The following is a 21135-nucleotide window of genomic DNA, read 5'->3' as shown; positions in this document are numbered from 1 at the left end:
CCACGAAGCCAAGCGACACCTACGCAAGAGAGGCTCCCGCGAAGAGCTACACCAGAGTGTATTTAAGTTTAATTAATGATAGCTTCGATCAGCTGTTAGCAGAGCCAAAGCTAATTCACTTGAGCGCATCGATGCTAAAGCCGAAATGACCAAACATGACTCAGCAAATACCGACGCCGATACCGAGTTACCATCTGCTCATACATATTTATAAACTCTAATCAGTTGAGAACAACAATTTATTCCATTGTTGTGAAATATTCATATGAATTTATAAAATCAACGGACAGTGTGACGTTTGCAAACAACGAGATAAGCGAGCAGGTGATCACCGTTGTCCGCTTCGAAGGTTGTGCATCACAGTCGGCACTTCGCAACGGTTAGTACGAGTGTAACGGCCAGTGTCGGCATTGCGCGTTTGTCACGCATTTTCTAATCGCAGCGCAAGCCACTACCAATCGATCGCTAATTATCATTACGGTGACGTCACAACGCAGCTGAGATAGTGGCGATGTTGGTCACAGCGCTTAAGCACCGAACGCCAATTGCGATAAAGTTTTAGCGCAAACCAAAATAATAACAAAACGCTTCGTCTGAATTTGGTAGTTCGAGTTAGTTGGTCGCACGGGCTTTGCGCGTGCCGCTAATTTACAGTTGTTGCGTTGCGACATTTCCATATTAACTAAAACGCGCCACATCACACAACGGCACACCGGTTTCGGTTTCGGTATCGAGTGTTGTCTGATAGGTCTGAGCAACCGGGCGAAGCTTGCTTTTCTTCGCTACCAAACGAGCATCACTCAGTCAGAACCATAGCTGGTATCAGCGAGTTCGGACGCGCCGACGGAACACGGTCACCAGAGGGCGTGAAGAATTGTTCACATAGTTTTTTTTTCTTGATCTATTGTTATCTGTCAGAAACGCCTCCTCGAAAGGATTTGCAGTGCAGGACTTCATGAAAATAATTTAGATACAGTGTTGTGAAATTGAAAAATGTCTGTGACGTATTTGAAAAAAGTTTAAAATATTTGAAAAAAAAAATTACAGTTAAATAACTGAACTGCCTGCATATATGTACATAAATGGAAATTATTTTAAAAATTATACGCATAAATTTCTTCACGAATGGAAGCTGATATCTGTTGTCTGCTAAGCAATACTAATCGATCGATTCAAATTACCATAGCAACAGCTAGAAAGCAGTTTTGAAAAACCAAAATATAGCATGTGCTTATAACTGTAGCGAGAGGAACACACCACATGGTCACAGTTTTAAATTCGCTTAATTGACTGTGGATGATTTAACAAACCATAAATACTGTTACTCAGGTAATGAAAGAGCGCATACAATATATACCAAATATTATAATTATAAAAAAATTTATACTATATACTATATATGAACATAATGACTATCTGCCTGAAATTATCTACATGACTTTGATGTTTTTATCACATTTAATTGAAATGCCCAACCATAAATGCTAAATATTCCACTCTACAGCTTAAAAGCTACGAATTTCACCATATTTTCTACATAATAAATAAAATAAATACCCTGCAGGAAATCGAATAACTAAATATTTCATTCAAATTTGTTTCAAATTTTCATAAATGAGATTATGTCTTTATTCGAAGTTCATTTTGTGATGAAGTAAACCATTAATAGTTTAAGTAAGATTAATATGACACTGTTTTGTATTGAATTTTATTTCTAATTATCTTCTCTATAATATTTGATCCAGAAGTTCCAAAGGCATAACTTTCAAAATATTATTATCATGTCCAGGAATTTCCTACGTTACTTTGTATTATTTGACGTGCCACTTTATTATTTTAAAAAAATTTAAATATCACTTCCCTTCCATAAATTTAGACCACAATGTAATATAATTAATTTTCCGATTGATTTTTCCACTTGAGTACGTAACAAATATTGACTTCCCTGTTCTTGGAACTCTTGGAATTACTATTTACACTTGCCCTATATATAATTACATATGGAATATAATTTTCATTTTGCAGATAGCTTACAATAACATATATTGTATTCAAATAAAGAGCGCCAATTGAAATTGAATTGTTATCAGATGCAAACAGCTTTGATTGCCTCTAAAGTGTCAACCTTATGTCTGAAGTGCAATTAAATTTATTGTTTAAAATGTGTAATGCCAGCAGTGTTGTTTACTATTTACAATTCAAACAATTACAATTTCTATATATTTCATTTGCAATATAAAGTATATATATTTGAGTATATATCAAAGGCCGATTTTTTTATAACACGAGTAATAAAACGCTTGACTCTGATTCGGTGCTCGAAGTCAAGTTATCGCTATCTGCAACATTATCGGAATTTTCGTCTCCTCAAACACTTCAGCAAGTTGAAGAAATTATCAGTTAACTTGATTTCCTTTTTTAATTACTTTTACCTTCTCATAAGTTTGTGTTTAACTCTTCTTTTTCTGGCTATGCCTGCTGTTTCGATATCATCTTTATGTCATTCAAATTTAATCTTGACATTATCTACCACTTGAAAATGTGGAATACGGAATGCAAATTACGCTTACTTATTCTTATTATTTGCGTCATGCTTAAATCAAATTAATGAGAGGAAATTCACGAGGCAAATCAAAGTACAGATATTTATTTAAGCAAAGGGCAACCTTGATAGATAGGATCCATGTATTTGTGGCAAATGATTGACAACCAAAAGGCAATTTACTTATTATCAGAAGTTTCTTTGGTCACAAGTGCACTCAAGACTTCTCTAAAACCACTTAAGGAAAACTGTTTCTAAGACTAATCACTTGGATCTTTCATACAGCAAAGATGAAGATCTCATTAGAATTCATGAATTATTCATCACACAAAAGAAAAAACACTCGACGCGCAGACACAGATAATTAAATAAGAAAATTTGCTTTGAACTCACTTAACCTGACTGTGAGGCGATTAGTATTCTTCAAAACGTGTGAATAAAAACACCAACTGAATATGCTGATAAGAAAGTGTCCATAAATTTAATAGGATGTACTTATGTATCATTTTAATTTAATTTCTTGTCTATAAAGCTACCTGATAATTCTAATAATTTTATTTTTATTATTTTTAATTTTAAAGAAAAAATTATAACATAGTCGATGAATAGTTTAACGCAGAGGCTCGACATGCTTTTAAAGAGATTAATAAGTTTACTACTTATTATGAAACGGATATTATACTCTTAAATGTCTCCATACTTTATATCCCATGAAGTGTTTCTAATTCAGTTCATTCAATTTTCAGTTAAGTGGGCAATTAAGCATTTAAATAATTTCTTAGAAAGTCACACCTCTCGTCACGGCATTAAAATATATAAAATTTATGAAACTTAGCCTCTAAATTTAGTCAAATGTGTATGCAATTTACTAATTGACTACATCAAGATGTTGTTTATTTTAACGATTTAGAGTAAATAATTGTTGAAACTAATGAGAGAGCAATTTCCTTACGAGTCTGCCATCTTAAATCAAAGTTATTATTATGGAATTCCACCATATGTTTGTTCTTATCACAATTGATTGAAGAACTTCTGTTGCAATGAAATACAAATAAAAAATTCCCAATGCTTTGATTGTAGCTGATTATTATTCTACATATACACCAGATTGCTATTTATAAGTCTAATAAAATTTTATAACAACAAATGTATACAGGACAACGTTCGAAAATTAATGCTAATTGAGTAGAAGATTATGCTTAGAAAAAAGTGATCGAAATTTGTATATACTTTTTAGTTTACTCAATGCAAACATTTGACAACTGATATAATTTTGACCACAAATCAAGCATCGATGATTCCGAGTCTACTATTACTCAATTGTAATTTCTGGATTGCCGTAAACATTTACTCAATTTAGGTTAAATTGATTCAATTAAGAACTTAATTTAATTAAATAATATCATGCTTAATTAGTTTGGAAATCTTTCGATAATTTACATAATGTATTTTCTTTATTGCAGAACAGGCAAAAGCCAACGGAACGAAGACTATAATTTATTGAAACCAAAATATTGATAGTATTAGAAGTATTAGAAGCAGTACAAAGCGTAGAAAATGAATCCCGAGCTATCGAAAATAGATGGCAGCACTCTTGTGCTCTCACCGCTCATTACAAAAGCGTTGAAGAAAAAACCGGCAAAACCACTGGGCGAACGCAAGAAAGCGGTGCTACGACAGGTAATTAATAATAAATGATTGGAAAGTAACCTATGAACTTCTGAATACTGATTTCAATTTTAATTATAGGAACTGATGGTGTTGCTTGGTAATACCTGTGTGGTAGCGTCTGGTATGTCTGTGGCCTTGCCATCAGTTTCACTGACCCAACTAACGAGTAAAGATGACATTTTTCAACTTTCAACCGAGGAAAGCAGTTGGTTTGGTAAGAAGATAACTCTTTCAAGCATAATAGTATTAAAAAATAGAACCGTGACAATTTAGTCCGATGCCTATTAGTTCATAATGGACTAAAAATCATGGACTTTCCAAACTACGCCCATTCACGTTTTACCTTCCCGTTCTCTTTATAGCATCCATCAATAGTATGGCTTGTCCAATTGGTGGTTTGATTGTTGGTTATCTGATGGATCGTTTTGGTCGCAAAAACACAATGCTTCTTACCAATGTAATTGGTATAATTGGTTGGGTCTTGTTGGTAACTGCGCCCTATCAAGCTTCCAGAGATGCAATTTTCCTACAACTTTTGATTGGTCGTTTTGTGTCGGGTAAGTGAAATTTTCTCAGCTGAAATATTGACTTACTCAAGTGTACTCTCTGTAAAATAGGTCTTATGATGGGCGCAGCGCTGTCGCCTATTGGCTCGTACTCGGCGGAAATCAGTTTGCCGCGCATGCGTGGTCGTCTGATTTTGGGCTCGTCCATTGCCATAGCCACGGGTATATTGCTGATGTATGTGCTGGGTTTCATTATACGTGTAAGTACTTCAACTTATCCAACACGTAGAATGCTTATGATATTTATAAACTGCTTGCGAACTCTATAACAGAACCAATTTCAACTGATCTGCCTCATCTCGGCCATCTATCAATGCGTTGCGTTCTGCTGTGTTTTGCCAATGCCGGAGTCGCCCAGCTGGTTGCTGCAGAAGGGACTTGCGGAAAAGGCACGCAAATCGCTCAAGTATTTCCGTGGTCTCTCTGAGAATGGTAAGTGTTTAGCAACGTTCTCAACTAAAACTTTCTTGTAATAACTTATGTATATCCACGCTTTATTTAGACAAAACCACCTATGACGAGTTCGAAAAGGAATTGGCGATGATCAAGAAGAATTCCGATCAGAGTCGAGCAGCTGCCGAAAGTGAATCACTATTGCAAGCTATACGTTCGCCCGAAGTCTATAAGCCACTCGTCATGATGATCGGCTTCTTTTTCTTCCAACAATTCTCAGGCATTGTCATTGTAATTGTCTTCGCTGCGCAAATCGCCACCAGCGCCGGCGTCTCCGCAGATCCTATGCTTGTGGCCATCTTCGTCGGTATTGCACGCATCATCACCACCTTCTTCATGAGCACGATCTTTGAGCGTTGGGGTCGTCGGCCAGCAGGTATGCTCTCGGCCACCGGCATGACAGTCTGCATGTTTTTGCTAGCGGCAAACGGCTGGTGGCCCGTCATCGGTGAATACTTGCCGCTGCTGCCAATTGTTTGCATTGTGCTGCACATCATATTCTCGACATTGGGACTGCTGACACTGCCATTCTTAATGATCTCCGAAGTGTTTCCACAGCGCGTGCGTGGCAGCGCTAACGGTTTCACGCTGTTTGTTGGACTTACATTCTCGTTCGGCGTTGTGAAGCTGTATCCCAGCATAGAGGCGCTCATCGGTACATCCAATAGCTTCGCCGGTTTCGGTCTCGTTTCACTGCTCGGCTTTGTGTTCATCATTTTCGTCGTGCCCGAGACGAAGGGCCGTACACTATTGGAGATTGAGAACTACTTCCGCACCGGACGACGTGTAACGAACGCGCAGGTGGCACGCCGTCAATCGCAGATCGCAATGGAGGTTGCTGCGGGCGTATACAGTTCACAATATGAGCTGGATGAGGTTATTATGCGGCTGAGTAAATTGCACGAAGATTGCGAGGCAATGGAGAATGATGATTGAGTGTGAAATATTTAAGATATATTGAGGGGACATATTTATTATTTCTTGCTTTGTTTTGTTTAGAATAAGAGTACTTAATGTTAGTATTAAATAAATTAATTATACTGTGATGCTAGCTCCAGCTTGCAATTAGACTTTGTATGTGTTTTCGATGAGTTTACCAAAAAAAAAAATAAATCAATTTAAAAACATTCAATTTGTTGATTTTCCATATTTGTCGAAGCAAATTTGTAATAATATTTTATTTAAATACTTTTAATTTTCGATGGAATAAGCAAGGAACATTAGTTTTTTTTTATTCAAAATAAATATTATTCCGGGCGATATCAGGGACATCTGTGTTCAAAATTGATAATTAAATTTTCTTACATTTTTTACTTCTTACTGTTATGTACAGTACGAAATAAAACTTTGAATTATGTTCCGCATATGGAGCGTGGATGCATATGGTCTGCGTCTGTGCTAAGTAACCACTATTGTGGATTGTGGATTATAATTATGTTGCAGTGAGGATATTGTTGATACTGTTCGTGAAACATGTTTATTCGTCCTTTGGAGCTTGTTGCAAGGACTGTAATATCATATTTTTTGTTAGCCTCCATACGATTTAGAGGAACTATTTTCAAATTATGCCTCGATAGTAAAATTTTAAATTTTGTATTATACTCTGGTCGAAAAGTTCAATTTATGGAATGGAATTTTTAATATTGCTAACTCAAGAATTCAAGTTAAGGAGATCTTCGAGTTATTGAAGTTCTTGTTATGGAAGTTCAACTGTACTGCGTTTAGGAAGGCCGTTTGTTTTGCGCCTCTTATTTTCTCAAACTATCAAAGTGATTACTCTGGAAAGAGTCGTTGTTATAAGTTCTTCGAATTTATTGCTAAGCTTACTATTCCTTCGGAACTTGTTTTCTGTGAGGCTGACACATCCATCAAGGTTGCCTTACTTGCTTTTTATTATTCGATAATATTAATAACGAATTCAAAGTTTTAATATCTTATAGTTCTTAATACCTATACTCCAAGTATTCAGAAGGAGTGATATTTGGTCGTGCCGAAAGACCAATCGAAAACTGAATTAATCAAGTAGGTTAGGTTAGGTACGAAGGCTGTTTCCCTATAGGGGGGAAACCCACTTAGACTATCGAGAGCAGTCCTTTGTGATGCCGTAAAAATTCAACCCCCTCATTTATTTATGAATCGACAAAGCGCTTGGAACCTACCACAAATCTACAGAGGTTTTTAACTTCTGTGTCCGCTAATTAGCGGGGGTGCCCAAAAAAGTGAGATCCAAGGATTTTTTGTCTAGATCTCGCAAAGGCGGGATAGTCAAGCATGCAAATATCAGCTGCATCTATAAAAAAAAAAACAAATATAATAGTTTTAAATACATGGAAAAAATTAAAAACAGAAAATACGTTAAATTTCGAATTTTTGCATTTTGCAACGGTTGTTTTGCGGAATCAGAAATCAAATATCTTGCGTAAAGCTGTGCCTATACTGTGTTTTTTTAATTTAACGAAAGTACAGACATCATTTTGTAACAATGTTGTCTTCCGTACACCTTAGTTAACCACTTTCAAGTACTTTTGATGCTTCTGGCAAGAAAAGCTTCAATAAACTTTTCAAAGTTATGGATATTTATAGGCAAAGTTGTGGTGAGCTTTGCCAAAGCTTCAATAATTATAATCAAATGTACTTTCAACGTTTTCGAAAAGTTAAGAGTTTGCATAGTATAAGCATGAGTTGAGCTGAGACCTTAGAATACCCTAACAACTTAATCGTCTTAAGATAAAGACAGCATGCAAAATATAATTATTATACAGTATCTAGTTAATTCAGCTCAAATGTGAGCCCATGCAATCTGGGTGTTCTGGTCATTCAAGAGATCCCTGTGACAAATCTCTAAATGTTACACTCATTCAACATTTTATGAGATACCAAATGTCAACGAAAATGCATGGACAAAATATATTACACAGTAAACATATAAACAAACGCATATACAGCCATAAACAGATATCTATAAAGGTACAATATGTAAGCATGTTCAACTTTATTAAAACATTTCATTGAGTTCATTGTTTCGCTGTGATGCTTTCCTTCCCTTCTCTTTCCATGAAATATATGTTATGCAATATTGTTGTTGTTGTTAATGTAGATGCATAACTTATTCTGACTGACTTTATTGGCAAACATTTGTGAAACCTCATGTGCTGCGCTTGTTTTTAATATATTGTTGTTGTTACTTTTTCAGCTTCTAACCATTTTCAAGTGGCATAAATATCATTTCCGTGGCAAGGGCAATCAAACAACAATAATAACAACAGCAGCGGCAACATAATCAAATTGTCATCACACTACAGTAACAACAACAATGACAGTGACAATAATAGATTGACGCAATAGGAAAGTAATCAAAACAACCACAAAAAGAGCGAAAACAATTAAAGGACATAGGATGTCTGTATGTGTTTGTTTGTGTGTAACCCCTCGAAATCGCAAATTCAAGTACTTCTGTTGCTCTTTTTTCAGTGCGATATTTGTTTGTGTATGTGTGTGTGTGTTTTGGAACTACCTTTCGCTTTGCATTTGTTTGCTGTGTCCTGCTTAGGACCGACCTTCTCCCCTCTCGCAGACAGAGAGTCATCATTAACACATATGTCACACCGCAACCACATCATAAATTATCACTGCAACGTCCATGTGCCACAATGTGTGGCATCGCTTGACAATACAGTCGACTCTGTGGCCTACGAGGCTGTTTTTGCGTTCGATCGCCCATCCTGCTTCCTGGTAACCCTCTTTCATGGGTACTGCTTCACTTCTGATGACATCGATATGGTGGTGTGTTGGATGCGGCGCATGAGTGTTGCATAAATTTGCGAGTGTGTTTGCGTCTGTTCCTGCCGCAGCGCTTGCTCCTGCAATCGAAACAGGTGCGGCCAATAGAAACATGCCACATTGTTGTTGTTGTGCGATGATGTAGCAGACAAGAGATAAATAAATAAATAAATTAGCAAATCTGTTGCAAATTTTATGAATTATGAGACACCTCGCTCATGTGGCAAGTGTGGCAACAAGCGAACCGAGAAGATAAATTGTCAATTTGCCACTTGTGATGCAACCAACAACGCTTCCGCGCAGTTAAGCATTTTTGCCAAAATTTATATTACAATCACATCACATACTGTGTGCCACGCCAGCCGACGGCAGTTGCATGCAACCATAAAGACAACACATGTACCGGTAAGTATGTGCCTTTGTGTACCCACCGCCGGTAATTACTGACATAGTGCGACGCATTTTAGCGCCTCAACGCATGCAATCACAACAAACACCGCAACAGCAAGTGATTTTGGTGCGCCGATAAGCGCAACACCGTTGCAACGCGCTCCGCTGACAGCGCGCTACTCGTTCGCTAATAACTGTTATTAATTATATTGGCCACGTTACGTCCACCCAAAATTGGTGCAAGCCACATACATAATGTGAGTCCCATGCTTGTCTTGCTTTTGTCCGCTTGCTCCCCGCCCTTCCGCAGCCACTCTTCCAACGACATATTAAGCCATAAAATTGATTTCTCATTGAAAGCCATTAAAAATTTCGTTAAAATTCTCTAAGTGATCATTGTCATCAGCAATTTGGTATGCCTGGAGCTCTGCCACATCGTCCACATCGACCGTGTTGCATGCAAAATTGCAGGCTGCAGCTGCTAAAGAGCCATCGGCCCCAAGCTGCATGCGTTTTTATTACTCAAAATCATGGGTTAACAAACAATGAATTTGTGAACATGTTGTGATTAATTTTCTCGTAACCTGTTCGTCGCCTCGTCGCATGTTGATAACGGTTTAAATTACCGACAACTAATTACCGGGTGTTTAGTCGTGATGGTGTTGCGAATGGTGCATCATAAAGCTTGCGGATATCATCTATGGGGTGTTGAAACCCATTATTATTTAAGGAAAATAAATGTTTGTTTAAAGTCCCATAAAGATTTACTCTAATTGAACAAAAGATATGACAAACGTAGACCGATCTTGAAAATCGAGCATTTCAAACTCAGTCTTCCATAAAGCTTACTCTTCAGTTTTAAGATAAAAAATAACGTCTCTTTAAAAATATTCTTCAATAATCCCTATTTCGATCGGTCACTCAGAGGCCGATCCACTTCTTCTGGACTTAAGATGTTCTCATAAGTGACTCTCTCCCAAATTTCGACTATTATCGTACCGAAGGGTCTTTAATTTAGGACGAAATATCTAATATTCGGGAATCTTGATCGTTCTAAATCGTTTCTTTAAATAATTAACTGTCTTTCTATATACTTACTTTTAATTTAGTTGTACCTCCCTATAATTGTACATATACAATAATGAAGTTGGTCATTCTCCACGATCTCAACATGCAATATAAACATTTTAACAAATTTGTTAATACCTTTAAGTCGCTTGTAATCGCAATTTTTACATCATTAAAACAGCTATAATTACAGTTAAGGGGGCACAACAAGTGGACGCGTGCCACGAATACCCGGGCTTGTAACCCTTTCGGTGTAGGGGCGAACGCTTGATGACGAAAAAGTAAGAAAAATCGAAAAGGCACTTACAACAAGCACTCGCATGTTAAGGCAAACATTAAGTGATGGCAAAAAATTGATTACACACCTCGACACCGCCACCACGAACGAATAATAACAAGAGAAAAACGACTTGCTCGACATATCAACGCAACTTTACATACAACCATCGCCCTGCTAGTCCCGGCTTTCAAGCCCTCCACTGAACTTCGTCGACATTTTAACGCTTTGCACCAAAGATTGCGATCGGTTAATGTGCAGCTCGCAATGTGTTCGTTGCTGGAAGCGAGCCGCTTGCGGATCGCTTGACGAACGCAATTTTGGGGTTGCGCTGCAATGCAAATACTAAGAGACTAATTACAGATCGTCACGTTAGTGTGGTTGGCCGACGATGAGGCATGCCGCTCGCAATGCGCCGATCGATTGATGAAACGATCGAATGAAGCGTAAATCGTCGAAGGTGTTGGTTGCGTTTTTGGAAAATTGCTGGTTCTGATTGTGCCTGCATGCGCCCAAACTACCAAAAAGTGCAACAAACGGCGAAAATAAATTGCAGCGTTGCATTTAATGCGTGGCAGGTGAGCATAAGTAGCCAGCGATTGCCCACACGACAACCCAATCATTATGCTTCCGATTAGCTGCGCGGGCTGCTGTTGCCGGATGGCAGAGATTGCTGGTTTCATTCGTGTAAGTGAACTCACACTTTAAGCATACGCGTGCATGCCACGCCCCTCTTCTCCAGAAACACACGCAGGAGATACGTAAAAACTTACAGAATTCGGCAGTAAATAAACAAATAAGTAGAAGCAAGTACTCATTAATTTTGATTTCGCGCTGTTGCTGTTGGAGCTGTGTTCACTGGAAATAAATAAATGGCACTTTGAAGACGTAACCGCGTTCCGGAAACTTTTTTACCCAATTCATTCGACACTTACAAATCAATATTTCTTTTGATTTGCGTTTTCTGATAAATTCATATGCCTCTTCAATTACTTCTTCCTTTGCATTGAGTTGTTCTTGATGCAGTGGATTACCTATTTATACATATGTGAGAACTTCCGGAAGTTAAGCGCTGGTACCCTAAAAGCATTAATTTGAATAGAAAATTAGGCTAAAAGCGTTTTAAAATCATCTGGATACCTTGATATTATCCGACAAATAGGCATATTCAATTAATAGCATCAGGCGGCTAATGGATTTTACGAGATTGGTACCTCTATCTCAGAAAACTCTTTAAAGTTAATAGGAACACCTGGCGATTAGTAATAAAAGAAATTTGAATTTAAACCTTGGTTCCTTAAAACGTATATACCATCTCAATCTCAGATAACTTTCTAATCAATAGTATATTAGTGATTAGAGACAGTAAATTGTTGCCATGGATCTCCCAGTAGCTAGTAAAATCGTAATAAAATTATTTGAGAGAGCGAAACCTGAGCGACAAAATCTCTCAGACCAAAAGATGGCGCAGTTATCGAAATATCTATTATTCGTTCATTAATTTCTGTTGCCAATCTAACGACTTCGAGTATATTTTGTGAAATCAATTCACCGTTACTAACAACTCTTCTGGCAAATATCCAAAATTGAACTCTTAACGCTACTTTAGCATTCTCCACCGCCTTGTTTGGCAATCTAGCGCCTTTATTTTCTAGCCAGTAGGATTTTACTAGCTTTTAATTGAATTTGCTTTCCTTCTAACACTTCCTAGGCGAGTTAAATTTATTAATTTCCACTTGTTATTAGCCTAGCTATTCAACAGGCATTGCGGCAGCCACTTTCGACATACTACCCGAATTCATTGACCAATTGGCCCGTTGACTAATTTGAGCGTCACATGCATAACCGGAAGATTTACGGCCACAAATGTGGAATGCACTACTGCAACTGCAACTGCAATCGGCAAGCCTTTGCAGTGCAGCATTTGAACAAAACCTCAATCACAGACGAAAGTCCAGCCGCATGGAATCAACTGAGCACTCCGAAGCTTTGGTATCGCCGACGGCGTGTTTCCTCCACAGACAAACTCATAGCTGCAATAATCGTTGGTCTGAGCCCAATTGTAATTTTTTTCAATTAGTAGAGCTACTGTATTTAGCTGGTCTATTAAATCTTGTTAACTGCCGACCATTTGCCATAAATAACTTGGAATATAAATTCTTTTCCGCTGGCAGCTATGCAAAAAACAATCAACTCAGCCGCAGCCTACAACTCATGTATGCACCTCTATATATGTATATGTAATGCAGAAAGTCTGCGCCGTTGAGTAGCACGCATAAATGCGCATGCGCATGCGCTCACACTTCTCGCTGACGTTGGGCTGCTGTTGGCGGCAGTTTATGTTGAATGCGAATGCGAGGCTCGTAAAACCGCTCTTGCGCCAGTGTGCAGTTCTCCGTTTTGGCGGTGGTCGATCAGGTCAACGGTTAAAATCACGCTTTAAGTTTATTTTAATGGTTCGTTACATTCGTTTGTATGGTTGCTCATGAATAGGTGTGAGTTTCATGCAGGCGATAAACTATACGCATCCTCTAAAAAATATTAACTGTTAAATTTCATTTAAAGCGGTGACTGGTCGAGGTATTTAAATGTGAAAATAAATGAAATTAAATTTATAGTTCACTTTAGTATTTGTTAGATGAAAGACTCCAACCACCGTTGATGTGAAACAGCAGTTTCAAGTATTTCTATGTGTCTCAGCCAATATTATTTTGCCGTCGTCAATTAAGAATCACTTCTCAGCCGAAATGTTAGCATATGTGCCGGTTTTGGCCTATTCCTTCTATTTGCCACTCATTTGGTGCATGCAGATGGACAACCGTTAAATTAATTGTTATATTTCTTACTGAAACTTTTATTGAATGTGAAGCTCCTTTTTTAAAAGATTTGCAAGTGCAAATAAATCAAAAAGACTCCAACGGAATAGTCTTTAGTTCTTTCAGCGGATTTCCGTTTATGGAAACATCTATTTACCGCTGACTCTATCTATAATTACTGGGAACTTCTGATTCGCTCCGTCTTCTAATGCTAATTTTTAGATTTTCGAGTACTATCGAGTCTCAATCACAAAAATCGAATTATAATATATTTGGATTCCAAATCGTTAATCATAGTAGAGAATCCAAAAATATAAAGCCAGAACAACCAGAAATATAAAGATTTCTATACGTTCCTAGTCGCGAAAGTCGTAGATCTTTACCAGTTCCCTCAAGGAAAAATTAGCAATTAATTGTCTTTTCACAATGTTTTGATTTGGTATTCTATCACATTTTCCCCACTTTAAGACCTTACTTATTCAGTCCTATTTACTTTCTTCTATATGGAAATTAATAAAAACAAACATATACAAATAACTATGTTTATATATTCATTTATTGGTCTGACCTCTAGTCCTTTTCGACACTTAGTTTTATTGCGTCTAGACTTTATTGATTGATGTTAATCACATTAGTTTCACTTGAAAGCGAAAATTTACTTTTCCCCATACTTTTCAATTAGATTGACCCTTGACCCGAGACTCATTCCAAACAGAGTGGATAAATACTAGATGGTTGATTTATTTCTGAACTGTTGAAACAAAAGTAGTTACTCATTTGGCTTCTCTATCATTTATAGAAGAGCAAAAAAGAGATAACAATTCGCGACTTTTTAATTGATTATTTGGACAATTTTATTATTGTAAATATTGTGACTTGCCTAACTTCAGGTTCATGTTTTGCTGTGCTTCAATACACACAGTTATCAAAACATTATTCTCTTGTCAGATTCAGCTTTTACGACGCATAACTATACAGTAAGCAACTTTCTACCATTCTGCTGGAAACGAGAGTAGCAATTTGCAGCAATTTCATTCACTAATCCTTACCAAAGCTGGAGTTGGGTTTTTTACGCATGCTCCAATTAACGACAGGTATGTTATTATGCTGCCAACAGTCCCACCTTCGCTATGTTGTGATACCCGCTAGGAAAACCAACTTCTTCACAAACAGATTTTATATTTTGCATAGATAATATTTAATCAGCGGAATTGCATCACTAAGCTAGAGTAATTAGATTTTAATTGAATTGAATGACTGTACTAAGACTTCTTCTTCTTCTTGACTGGCGTAGACACCGCTTACGCGGTTATAGCCGAGTCCAAAACAGCGCGCCACGTATCCCTCCTTCTGGCAGTTTGGCGCCAATTGGTTATACCAAGCGAAGCCAGGTCCCTCTCCACCTGGTCCTTCCATCGGAGTGGAGAGGGAGCTCTTCCTCGGCTTCCACCAGCGGGTACTGCATCGAATACTTTCAGAGCTGGAGCACTTTCATCCATTCGAACAACATGAATTAGCCAGCGTAGCCGCTGTTTTTTTATTCGCTGGACTATGTCTATGTCGTCGAATAACATATACAGCTCATCGTTCCATCGTCTGCGGTATTCGCCGTTGCCAATGTTTAAGGCACCATAAATCGTCCGCAAAACCTTTCTCTCGAAAACCCCTAGTGCCGTCTCATCGGATGTTGGCATCGTCCACGCTTCTGCACCGTAAAGTAGGACGGGAATGATGAGAGACTTGTAGAGTTTGGTTTTTGTTCGTCGAGAGAGGACTTTACTTTTCAATTGTCTACTTAGTCCATAGTAGCACCTGTTGGCAAGAGTGATTCTGCGTTGGATTTCCAGGCTGACATTGTTATTGCTGTTAATGCTGGTTCCCAGGTAGACGAAATTATCTACAACTTCAAAGTTATGACTGTCAACAGTGACGTGGGAGCCAAGACGCGAATGCGCTGACTGTTTGTTTGACGACAGGAGATATTTCTAAGATACTAAGACTTAGAACGTCTAAAAAAATCTAAATATTATAGACGACGAGTATTATGAAAAGTTGTCTTTTATTATTTGTCCAGTCCAAACCATTCTTTAGACAATTTCGAGTACCGAATGTCTATTTAACAATACATGCATTTCAAATAACTTTGAACTGCATTTTTAGTAAGTCTCAATATGTCAGAAATAATTTTAGTAATGAAAACTTCAACTACATTTCTTACGGTTCACTGAAGTGTCAGCAGTTCTGTCAAATTCAAAATTTTCCTACGGGGAATTCCATTATTGCCAAGCAATCGCCAATACAAAGTTGCTAGAATTTTATATTCGCAAAATTGTTTACTCAAGAAATGTACCCATCAATGTGATGCCTTCTGTGTTTCACAAAAAATAATAGCTCCTCTTTTCAATGCCTGAAGTCACCAAAGTTTAACACATTCTAAGGTGCTCACGCTCTGCAAATGTTTGTATGTATGTACAACAAAACTGCTCACCACTGTCCTTCTGAAATCCTTACCGCTGTCCTGTCACCACCGCCATCAACTTTATTATGTTTGTTCAAATAATTTTCGGTTTTATCGCATTCAATAAATGTCTTATTGCTGCCGTTGCTGCTGCCGCCACAGCCAATTCACCATGTCAGGCTCGTCCTTTTCGGTGTCTCTTTATAAAGCCACACAGTCACACACACGCACACAAATCGACGGCAGTGTTTATTTCAATTTCCTAATAATTATGTCAGTCATTTAATTTATCGCTTTCGCAAGAACTCAGCGCGTACGCCGCATTTCGCCGGCTGCCATAGCCAGAGCCACGGTTCGTAATATGGCTGCGATTCGGTTGCACGCAAACTTTTATTTACCTTTTGGAGAGTGTCCTTTTCGAACATTTTTTTTTCATTCGGTCGTCGCACTTCTTGACTTGCGCTAACGCCAGTGCCACGTCGCCAATAATTCTCGAATTATTGCATTCTGGGTCGGCCGCTGGCCGCGGTGACTTCCTTTGTGTGTCGTCCTTTCTTCGCTGCCAGATTGTAGTTCTCGATTGTCGCACATCACATCATGCGAATACTTCGAGTGCACATGCCCGCCGCTTTGTGTTCGTGTGTGCAATGTGAGAAAATGTTACTACATAATGTAATTGGTCGACATTATCTTGATGAGCATCTTGCCAACGACGCAATGTCCTGTGCCGTGCCCGGCGCTCCTTTGGTCGCACAACCCGCCACTGCACTGTTGCAGGTGTTTGCGGCGCTGCCACTGGCGTGCGCCAGACGGACAATGCATTCATTACGGGCATTACGGTACCGTTCGGCAATTTGGACACTGCGTAAATATGTCGAGTTTGCGCCCATCAGTTGAGTGTCCCTTCGCCTACAAACGCACTTGCTGCCACATCACTTTTTTTGTTGTTCACTTAATTGCACTTATTAATTGGGTCATATTTAGTACCTTTTTGTTGTTTTGTTTTTGTATTTCTGTGTGCGTGCGTTCTCGTTTTGTCCTTTATGTGTCGCAGACACGCGTCAAACGCCAACCACTCGTAACATTCGTAGAAGTTTGGCATTCCCCGGAGTGGCAATGAGGCATAATATGAGGCTGTTAAAACAAGTTGTAAAAATTGTCGTATAAATTATGTAAGTGTTTACCTTTACTTTAATATTCAATTAATAAAAATTTCCTCAACACATAAATTTCTTACAATTCACATTTGTCTTCTTTTAAAGATGCAATAAATAAATTTTACTCACCTTTTTGTGCATTAGAAATATCTTGATTAAAATTCTTGTAGATCAAACTAGTTTCTTAAGTGATAAACTTTCGGTAAACTCTATGATGTAAAAGCGTTATAAAAAGTGCGTAGATCAGATTAAGTCTCTTTCTAATATTTTCTGATATTGTCTTCAGTGAGTTGAAGAGCATTTGAGTTGTAATATATGCATTCTGATATTGGACTCATGGAATTGCAAAGGATTGAGGGTTCAGAAAGTAAGAATATGAGTAGTTATTTATACGCTAGGAAATATTTATATTATCTAGATATTTTGATACGTATCCGAATAGCCCTTGTTCCCTACTAGACAGACTGAAAAGTTCGTATAGTTTCTATGAGAAGTATACTGCTATTTAATCTATATTTTTGTAATTCTGAGTAAATCTCAATAAATTCAACGATAATATCGATATGACACAACAGATAAAGCATCAATTCACCCCAGGAGCTCAATCCGCGGGCATCCGAATGAATTCCATAAAATGAAACGAATTCAAATCGTGGAAAGACACTTATGTTTTAGAATGCGACCAATAAGAGTTATTGGAACGATTAGGGAATGAAATCGATATAAAACAGTCGCTTTTTTTTCAAGAAAATGCAAGTGGTTAAAAATATATTATTATCTGAATTTTGTTTTCGTATTCACCGTATTATCCGAATCAGAATCGAGACGTTTGGCTGACCTAAGGCATCAAGAGAACGGTCGCAGGAAAGTTAGGTAGATAGGTATGTAAAGTGGATGTCTCACGACGCACTTAGGCCTTTTGGAGGCCCTTTGTGACTCCACCGGGATTATAATCCCCTCACACTAGCATGCCCTCACTGAACCATCCTGTAGTCTTGATAGTTCTACTGTCTCCTCCTCTCATTGTATGGTGTCCCCAGTCACCATGGCACGCCTACCTATTAGACACTCCTACAGGAATTCTTAAGTCGTTTCTTTTAAATTTCAGTAAGTATTTATCGATCAAATGTCTACAGAGGCATATATAGTCCCTCTCTATCGAAAATTATTTGTAAGATGGTACACAATCTGGAAAGTTAACAACAAAGTAGAGAAAATAGCAGTGGCTGAGGTAAATTTTATAAAGAACTGATTCAGCGCCCCCGATAACACTTATGTGAATAATGAAATCGAATTTTGTCGACAAAATTTAGTTTTTTATGATATAGCTTCTTCGGACTCTCTGACAAGATATTGGATATACAATATAGTCGTAGACTTTATTTTCTCATTCTCTATGGTCCTCTCAGCAGTTTTGGGGTCTTTCTGCGTTACATCGGAAAGGTCTAGCTACAAAAACTTCTGGTTTAGCTCATTTAGGTACATAAGAGTTAGTCTTTTTTAATAAAAAGAACTAGCTTTAAAACATTTCCGTGAATCGTAATTGTAGTGTTTGATTATTCTTGCACTATCTTCTGCGATTTTCAATTAATTTCCTTTGAATTATTATTCAATTCTATTGTTCTTCAAATGACCAAACATTTTCGAAAATAGTCCTCATGTTTCTTTAATGTTATATTTTTGTAGTTTACTTAAATGCTGTTATAATAAAGAATTCAAAAATATTCTTGTTTTCCTAACGAATTCATTCAATATAACCTCAAATCCATTCAACTTTTTTCATGAGTTTAGAAATTACTCTGCTTCCGAAGAATCTTCTTTATCTACCTTTTAAATGCTTCACATGTACATATTTACATTGTTATACACAGATAAACCGATAAAAACTAATAAACACTTACTTACCAGGCATCCAAGTAAAATGTGATCTTCTTCAACTTATCTCTGACTCTCACCCTCATAAGGCCACTGTGTGTCTGGTTTTATTGACTGCAATTACGATTACGTAAATGACAGATAACGAAAGTAAAAATGTTCAATTTCGGTTAGTATTGCAAGTGCGACGCATTCGGCGCACAGGTGACAAGGTGTAACAGTGTTTGCAGGTGATTTTTCGGCCAATTTTCTTAATTTTTATTTTCATTTTTTATAAACCATAATTTCGCTCTGCCATTGTCTAAGCGCAAACTCCTACTTTTTCCATTTTTTGTTTGTGATTCTCCTTCAGGTGTGCCTATGTCACTGTGTCGATTGCACATTGCAGAGCATCATTTTTACAATACCTGCCACAAAGTGCATTGCACAAATTGCTGCCAAAGCGGTGTTTTGTTGTTGTTGCGCTTAGAGCGGCACTGCGATCGCATGGCACGCACTTCGGGCTGCAACATTTTCGGCTTTGCACTTGTTGGTATCCCACTTTTTTGGCTGCAATCAAACACGGGTGTCGAATGCAATCGCTTGTGGCTGCGACTGCGCCTGCGCAACTACAACGCGCGCCAATTTTGGTTGTTCTTCAAACGCTTCGCAACGGCCGGACTACGCCGTCAGCCACTTTGTCAGGGTATCAGTCAATCAAACTGACGTCGATTGCCGAAGACGCTATAAACGGCTTTGAAGGTGCAGCGTTGCGCTTGCATCTGCCTAGCGTGCATGCCGCCGTTGCCGCTGAACCGGTAATTAGCCCGCCCCTTCAATTATGCTCCGCTCGCCTGTGTCGAATGCAAAAAAACGCAATGCAAACCCCAAAGTTTTCTCTGAAACTCCGAGAGTTACGGAATTTCTAAATAATACCAAGAAATTCCTGCAGAATTACAGTTTGTGTGGGTCTAATTTTCTAAAATTCAAAACAATAATTTCGCTTGCGTGCCACGCTGTTGAGACGGACCGTAAATATATGCCGCCGACGCATATCAGGGGTACTGCACCCTCGCAATCTCGGGTGAAGAAACTCCGATTTTGGCATGGTCGCTTCCATAATTTACGCATTCCAGCATGCTGGTGAGTGCTTGCGCCATGGGCGCGTCTACAGTAGCCGCTCCAATCGATTTTAATGCTATGGTAGCGCGGCTGTGGTCCAGTTAAGCAACCTCGGGCCAATGAAAACTAACAACAACCGTCGCACACCCAACACAATCTCAATCTTCACTGGCCTCCGTTGGCCAAATTTCGTTAATGACCATGAAATTTTGCAGTTTTTAGCCCGAGGTCCGAATTCGCAGACATGTATAGCCAGTAGCGTTCAGGTTTGACGTACCGCTCAGGCGCTGATTGACGCTGCGGCCATTACCACGCGACCGTCATCGGCGTCAACGTCAACACACAGAGGCACACTTTGTTATTTTTTGCTGTTTGCTTCTCGGCACATCCTCTCTTGGTATCCTCTTCACGGTAATTGCCAAAAATCACGCATGCGCCCTAAATGCCTGTGGCAAAAGCAGACCTCATGGCACTTGACTGTTCACCTTCGATTTCGTGCGTTTTTAATTAGGTTTCGCAATTGAGTGGCCATAAAAAAGTTGTAACTCGGCCTACAATTTGCTTGCTGCTCATCCTTCTGCGATTTCAATTTTATGCAAATCAGTTGCACTTCAGTGTCCACATGTCATTACTTGTCTACAGTGGTCTTTGCCTGAAATCATCGCTGTTCAAATCAATCGATGACCAATTAGTATGTGGTATGAAGGTGGTCATTGGTTAGGAAATGCGCCTTGAAGACAAGGGAGTATTATCTTCAGTGAACACATGAGATAAGCCAACAAGTGCAATAAAAACCTTAGAATTTCAATATTTTTTGAGAACCGATTGTCGAATCCTGAAATTTTGAATAATTGATATTCACAATATATTTTTTTTACACCTGGGCGTAATTTTTCATTCCCCCCAGTAATCCCCCTTGGGGTTAATAATCATCCTCTACAGCATTCTTCGGCAAGGCTATATATTATAATAGGCAGAAAA

The 21135-nt window shown here is 38.3% G+C and overlaps 1 protein-coding gene across 2 annotated transcripts; it reads left to right on the top strand.

Moving 5' to 3' along the window:
- Nucleotides 1-365: 365 nt before the first annotated feature.
- LOC105221197 (facilitated trehalose transporter Tret1-2 homolog) lies at nucleotides 366-6302 on the top strand. Of its 2 annotated transcripts, none has more exons than XM_054234732.1 (7): nucleotides 366-1329; nucleotides 4011-4222; nucleotides 4292-4427; nucleotides 4576-4770; nucleotides 4831-4979; nucleotides 5052-5211; nucleotides 5282-6302. In XM_054234732.1, exons 2-7 carry the CDS (start codon nucleotides 4100-4102, stop codon nucleotides 6166-6168), a joined length of 1650 nt encoding a protein of 549 aa, XP_054090707.1. In that variant the 5' UTR covers nucleotides 366-1329; nucleotides 4011-4099; the 3' UTR covers nucleotides 6169-6302. The 2 variants fall into 2 exon arrangements, with proteins under 2 accessions (XP_054090707.1, XP_011196268.2); XM_011197966.3 differs by having other exon boundaries at nucleotides 4006-4222.
- The last annotated feature ends 14833 nt before the right edge of the window (nucleotides 6303-21135 follow it).

The sequence above is a fragment of the Zeugodacus cucurbitae genome, chromosome 6 (assembly GCF_028554725.1).
Source record: "Zeugodacus cucurbitae isolate PBARC_wt_2022May chromosome 6, idZeuCucr1.2, whole genome shotgun sequence".
Classification (NCBI taxonomy): Eukaryota; Metazoa; Arthropoda; class Insecta; order Diptera; family Tephritidae; genus Zeugodacus; species Zeugodacus cucurbitae.
This window is presented reverse-complemented; position numbering and strand designations above follow the sequence as displayed.

Coding starts and splice junctions, on each gene's coding strand:
- LOC105221197 (XM_054234732.1), top strand. CDS start 4,100: ATGAATCCCGAGCTATCGAAAATAGATGGCAGCACTCTTGTGCTCTCA. Junction 4,223..4,291: donor AGAAAGCGGTGCTACGACAG/GTAATTAATAAT, acceptor TTTTAATTATAG/GAACTGATGGTGTTGCTTGG. Junction 4,428..4,575: donor CGAGGAAAGCAGTTGGTTTG/GTAAGAAGATAA, acceptor TTCTCTTTATAG/CATCCATCAATAGTATGGCT.